At 61.7% G+C, this 6,445-nt stretch overlaps 1 protein-coding gene across 5 annotated transcripts in view; it reads left to right on the top strand.

The window, feature by feature from the left end:
- Positions 1-1,045: 1,045 nt before the first annotated feature.
- The window catches only part of Syngr1 (synaptogyrin 1), a 20,107-nt gene continuing 14,707 nt past the window's right edge, over positions 1,046-6,445 (top strand). Inside the window, exon 1 of one of the 5 annotated variants that reach the window (XM_048803124.1) lies at positions 1,046-1,195. In XM_048803124.1, the coding sequence (XP_048659081.1) occupies positions 1,061-1,195 (135 nt within the window). In that variant the 5' untranslated portion in view covers positions 1,046-1,060. Of the gene's footprint in view, positions 1,196-5,348; positions 6,083-6,445 lie in introns of those variants that run through there. The other 4 variants (XM_048803123.1, XM_048803120.1, XM_048803119.1 and 1 more) reach the window with 4 other exon arrangements.

Raw genomic sequence — 6,445 nt, 5'->3', positions numbered from 1 at the left:
ACCAGCCCTGGACCCTGAGCCACAGGCGCCCTCAGCCTGGTGTGTCCCTTGACCAAGGCTCTTCTGTGTCACTGTTCCCCCAGGCTGGGCAAGGCCAGACCTGGGTTTTATCAACCCACCATCATCCCAGTGGATCCTGACTGGAGAAGCCGGGCTCGCTTTGCAGATGCAGCAGCCTGCAGAGGAGCCCCCTCGCCTGTTCCCCACCAGGCTGCATGTCGAGGCGTCCTGCAGAGAAGTTACTGCAGCAGGAAGAGGTCCCGGGGGAAGGCAGAGCCCCCTGGCCAGCTGACTTATTCATTCCACAAATACCAAGTCCCCTGCTCTGTGCCAGCTTATGTCCCACTCAGGGGCACTTGGTCCAGTGAGGAGGACAGAATTGAGCTGGCAAGCACTGCCCAGGAGGCTCAGATCACTAAGAAAAGGAAGCCCTGGGGGGTAGGAGACCCCTCTGTCTTGGAGCGCTTTCAGGGGAGGTGACAACTGAGCTGTTAAAATAGTAGGAAGGCCAGATGGCACACAGTGGCACACGCCTGCATCCCAGCAGCTCTGGAGGCTGAGGCAGGAAGGTCACAAATTGAGGCTGGCCTCAGAAATTTAGCAAGGCCCTAAGCAACTTAGCGAGACTCTGTCTCTAAAGGGCTGGAGATATGGCTTGTCACTAAGCACCCCTAGTACCAAACAAAGGTAGGAGGGACGTTCCTGGCAGAGGAGCAGCCTGTGCGAATGCCCGGAGGCATGAGGTGAGGCTGGGTTTTAGAAATGATGAGCCACTGGGGCCCCAGGGAGTGTAGGTAACAGTGACAGGGGTCAAGAGGTTGCCTGGTGGCTCTGGTGGGGTCTTGGTTGACACCAGCTGAACTTCATCTGAGGACATGGGAAGCTGGAGAGAGGGCTTTGGGTGGGGAAGGGTGTTTTGAAAGCACCTGTGGCTGTCTCAGGGGCGCTGGGCCCGGAGAGGCCTCTGGGGGCTGATGTCCTTGCTGGAAAGGTGTGGTCAAGTTTGGTCTGCCCTTTCCCACACCAGGCATGGCCCTGTCACCTAGGCAGAGGTGGGTCCATGGCCTTGTTTGGCGTTCATGGCCGACTGTCTCGGCTTCCTCCTGGCCTGCCTGCCTGCCTGCGGCGACTCCTGAGCGGCCCCTCTCTCCAGCCTCTGTTGGGGTCACCCCCTGCAGGAGACGTGGGCTCTTGGGTTTCTGCCTTGTATCTTGAGCAGCTGGGGGTTGGGAAGCCTAGGGAGTCTTGGGGTTTAGCTCAAGGACCATCGTGGGGACTGAGGAAGACCCCTGCCTCTCCTGGCCTTGACCAGGGATTGGAGGCCACATTGGCCGGGGTGTGGGGAGGGTGGTGAGCTCCTGGAGGGCTCTGTTGTCCCCCTGTAGATGGAAGCTGAGGCCTCGAGAGGAAGACTGAGTGCTGGGTGGAGGGAGTCCCCAGCCACGCGGGAAGCCGCACCTGACCAGCCCCACATGACCTGCCTGGGCAAAGCCGCGGGGCAAGTCTTGGCTGGAGAAGAAAGAACAGAGGCTGCGAGGGGGGGAGATCCCACGGGAGGCAGGAGGCAGATGGCGGGGCTTGGAGGAGCCACACTTGGCATCTAGACCTGAAGAACTGGCTGTCCTGGGGGGGGAGGCAGGCGGGGCGTGGGAGTGTCTGTCACAGCCCCGTCCAGCCCTCGCTGACTGAGTGACCTGAGCAAGATGCCAGCGCTCCCTGGCCTCAGTCTCCCCATCTGTCAATCGAAAAGAGGCCAGGTGGAGCGGGCTGCGGTTCCCAAGCCTTCTGGTCTCGCAGAACCCCACTCCTGCTTCTAGAGGGTTCCAGGCAGGCAATTTAGGATTGGCCTGTCCATCTTTAAGTAACAAATCAAGAATGTCCCCCCATGCTCTTGGGTGGCCTGCAGCACAGTTCCCTGGGGGGGTCCTCGTGTGTGGCAGAGCATGTTACTGGAGTCTGGGAAGGTGGCCGTGTCCCCGTGTTTCTGGGGGAGCTCCCTCTTCCAGAGATGGAGTTTGCCCAGCTCCTCTCGGCTGGGAAGGCAGGCGCCAGGTGAAGGGGACTTCAAGGGACCCGGTAGCTGGTTAGCTAGGGTGGCCTCAAGCCATCAAGCCCACGCTGTGCTGGTGGCCAGAACCCCAGTTAGCTGAGGCTCCCCAAGTAACTTGTAGCCCATGGGGTGGGACGTGGCCTGTGTCCCTGAGTCTTCCCAGTAGCTGTGGCCTTGATGTTGACTGCCTTGTAACCTGACCTGTCCCCCACCCTCTGGTCAGCCAGCTTGGTGGGGCCTAGAGGTGAAGGTCTCCTCCTGGCTTCTGAGGCCACCAGGGGCCATTCTTCTGAAGCATCAGGTAGGAAGCCCCTTCCCTCCAAATAGACAGCCCAGGACATGTCCCCTGATGCCACTCCTGCCCTCAGTCCTGGTTCTTGTCATGCCCACTCCATGGTCCTTCCCACACCCAGACGCCCTCCTCCCACAGTCTTCTTGTCACCTGCCTCAGCCACTGTCTCAGCCAAACCTGGGCTGTTCACGGCCTCCTCCAGGTACCCAGCCCTCCCCTCCCCCTCCAGCTCCCCACGCTCACCCTGATTCCAGGGCTCCTTGGGCCTGGACCACTGCTGACCCACCTGCTGACCACCCTCAGCCCTGGTCCACCTGGGGCCTCGGCTGGTCACGGAGCCCCAGCTCTGGCCCTTCTGACAGGGCACCCCCAGCACAGCTCAGCTGGCCCGCCGCCCTCCCCCTCCTCCTAGGTCATTACTCCTGTTTGTGGACCAGGCCACTAGACGTGTCCCTCTCGTGCTCATGGCCGCGGATCCAGAGCTCCTCCCCCCTCCCTCCCCGCTCGCCCTCTCCTCTTGGCTCTTCCTCAACTTATGATGGGCGAAGCCGCCTCTGAGGAAGACCCCCCTCGTGTCTCTGGTCCCATCCAGGGGCTGTGTGTCCAGGGCCTCCTGCTTTCTGTCACACACCCCAGCAGGCTCTCCCGGCTGTCCCATCTTGTCAGGGTCATCTGTGACCTTCACCTTGCCAAATCCGGTGGCTGATTGTCATTAGCAGATCTCTGAGCAGCATCGGGTGTCAGTGAGGGCTTTTTCCTGTCCTCCCATTGGATCCCAGCTGCGCAGGACAGGACCCTGTGGGCTCGAGTAGGCCCTGGGTGCCCCACGCTGGCCAGGGAGGGCTCATTTCTAGTGGAGGGAACCGGGAACCCAGGTAAAATATGGGGCGAGCATGTACCTGAGTGAGGTGACACTAGCTCAGGCCCAGGGACAGGGAGGTGACACTGGAGCCCGGCAGGCAGAGAAGGGGGCGGTGCGTGGGCAGAGGTGAGGCGTGGCAGGGGCTGCAGGTCACGGTCCCAGGCTAGGGACCCTGGCTGCCCTGCCTCCCTTCCTCCACCACTGTCCCCATTCAGGTCTCCCGCCCCACTTCAGTTCACGTTCCCCGGCTGGTGGGGTGAAGCCTCATGGATCCCCACCTGCGCCCACTCCCCATGGGCCCTGTGCCCAGGGTGATGGCTGCGGGAACCCTCAGAGCAGGGGCGCCAGGTCTCTCCAGGAGGCGAGGCAGGCCCGGGTCTGGGTTCTCCCTCTGAGCTGGCTCTGATGTGGGGGCCGGCTGGCAGGCGGACCCAGACGAGGAGAGCAGACAGACCTGGGTGAGGGAGCCCCTGGGGCCAGGGGCCGGGAGTGCTGGTTGACAGCCCTTCCCCAGGCCGTGACCCCCGCCTCCCTGCTTCCCAAGGGCCTGGGCTGGCGGAGGTTCTGGCTGGAGGTTCAGTTCGGGGCAGGAGTGCAGGTAATTCTGCCACCCAGGGGCCCTGGGCCAGTCAGGTGAGCCCTCCCTGGGCTCAGTCCCTCTCTGATGAGACCTCAGGGCCTCTGTGGTTCCACAGCCCCGGGCGGGTGAAGAAGGGTCAGTCTGCACCCACATCTCAGCATCTGGAGCCCGGCCCTGCTGGCCAGCTAGAGCCTGTGTGACGATTACCACCTAATCCCCTGCAGGTCCCTCCCAGGCCGCAGGGCAGGGCAGGGAGGAGGGAGCCAGGTGTCATGCGCAGCCATTTGTCCCTGTGCTGGCGTTTCTACCACAAGAGCTCGGGTCAGCCCTGCCCTGTGGAGCTGTGAAGGGGGCCCTCGCAGCACCCGGCCTTTCCCAGGCCCAGGAGGGGGATCAGGCCTGGGGCAGGTGCCTCCGGCAGGCAGGGCCCAGCTCCCAGGAGGTGAGGCCTGGGCTGGGGCACAGGCCCAAGCTGGGGCACTAGCGGGGAGCCCTTTCTCCTGGCTCCCTGGTGGCTGCCTGGGCCTCTGTCAACCGGCTTTCACTCCCCTCGAGGGTCTTCCCTCAGTCTGGGAAGGGACTTTCACCCAACAACAGGGAGGAGCAGTGTTGTCAAGGAGAGCACTGGGGGACTAGGGGACACTGCTGATCTGGAGTCTGAGGAGGGCTTTTCGGAGGACTTTTCAGAGGAGGGACCTCAGGAGGGAAGTTAGGTATCCCAGGGAGCAGCCAAGACAAAGGTCCTGAGGCCACAGTAGGGGAGGGGATGGAAGAAGACCTTCATGGGGTCTGGGGTTCATAGGGGAGGGGGTTGTAATTCTGGGAAGGATGAGCCTCAGGGGAAGGGCTTCCACAGGGTAGTGACATAATTTGACTGCTGTGAGGGGCAAGACTGCTGTCCTTGCTGGAGCAGGGTGGCCAGGAGTGGCTGGGAGGGTTGAGGAGGCTGGAGGAAGGATGGAAGTCGAGGGCAGAGCCAGGACTGGGCCTGGGCTGCAGCAGTTGGGGAGCCAGCGTGTGGATGAGGGGGTAGCTTGAGGTCTTGGGGAGGCCAGGAGTGGCCGGAGGCAAGATCGGTGGCCCAAGCCGGGCCTCTGAGCTGTCTAGAGAGTAGACTCCATCCTTAGCTGAGCGGGGTGGCAAGACTGGAGGGTGGCAGGATGAGCCCCGCTGTTGCCAGGGCCTCCTTGGAGGAGGCAAGGAAGCCCAGGGGGAGTGCCAGGCATCTGGATGTGGGCAGTAGCCAAGGCCACAGATGGAGGGCTATTGAGCAGGCCACCTGGCTGCCTGCAGTGAAGGGCAGGGACCATGGGCTCCTCCCAGCTGCCTGGCTTGGGGACAGATATCTCTGTGCAGAACCGGAGACGGTGCTGGAGGACGGGGTGCCACAGCCGCCAGGTGTCGTTTTCTGCAGCTTATCTGGGACAACCCCTGCACTTGTCCATGGGTGTGGTAGTGACCTCTGCACCCCACGGCCGCTGGTCGCGGCTCCCCAGCAGCCTGGGCCATCAAGAGGGCAGCGAGCCCCTGGCACGCCTGAAGGCTCCATCTGAAGTGGAGACATCCTCTGGTCCCTCAAGACAGGCGGCCAGGGCCCCCTTTTGCCCTATAGGGCGGGGCTCAAGGATGGACTGGGGCCGCTCCTTGGTTTCCTGCTGATCTTGGAGTGTGGGTCTGGAGTCTGCTCCTTCGTGGGGAGGGAGCTGATCCCAGAGGTCACAGCTGTCATCTGGAATGGGCTTAGTGGACAGACCCCACTGGACACTGTGCTTCTACATCCTGCTGCAGCGCCTGCCACGGGCCTCTCTGACCTCAGGGTCCCCCTCTATGCAGTGGCCTGAGGCTACGCCATGCAGATGTGTTTACCTTTATTTTTCTTTCGGAGGGTCTTGGGGAGGGTTACTGGGATTTCTTCCCCTCGGGCCCAGCCCACGCGGGCCCAGGTCTCACGGGGGAGACAGATGGGTAAATAAGTCCCAACCAGGAGTGCTGACATGGGGGAGAGTGACTGGGAAGGTGGTTGTCCCAGAAGGTGGCGAGGGTGTCACCACAACCCAGCAGGGTCTCCAAGGCTCCTATCTGACAAACAGAAAGGTGGGACACACCCTGGGCAGGGGACAGCAGGCGCACAGCTTCTTGACAGCCTGTGTCTGCGCCATCCCCTCCCTGTGGAGTGGCGGAACAGGCCAGGGGCAGGGACAGAGGCCTGCAGGCCACAGAGACCTAGTCCATCCCTGGGTCTCTGATTCTCTGTGTTTTTTAATTCATGAGCCCAAAATCCTGGAATTCGGGTCTGGGGTTGTGGCTCAGCGGTAGAGTGTTCATCTACAACTAAATAATTTTTTTAAAAAAATAATAATAATAAAAAGAAAAGATCCTGAGATTCCAGGAACCCGAGCTTCCTGCAGATTTGTTTTTCTGAGTCTGACGCGGACCAGCACGGAGCGCCATCTGGAGCTGTTTCTAAAAAGACTCGGGATGGGATTCAAAAGAGGGTGGGAGCCGCGGGAGAGGCCTGGCTGTTGGCTTGGTGCTTGTTCTTCGCGTTTTTCTTTAGCTCAAGGGAAAGAGGCAATTTTTCCTGGGCCTATGGGTGCCCAGCGGCCTCCCTGGGTCCTGCCCGGCTGTCACCCGAGGTCTCGGGCCCCTGGTTCTGGCTCC

The sequence above is a fragment of the Marmota marmota genome, unplaced genomic scaffold, assembly GCF_001458135.2.
Source record: "Marmota marmota marmota unplaced genomic scaffold, marMar, whole genome shotgun sequence".
NCBI lineage: Eukaryota > Metazoa > Chordata > Mammalia > Rodentia > Sciuridae > Marmota > Marmota marmota.
This window is presented reverse-complemented; position numbering and strand designations above follow the sequence as displayed.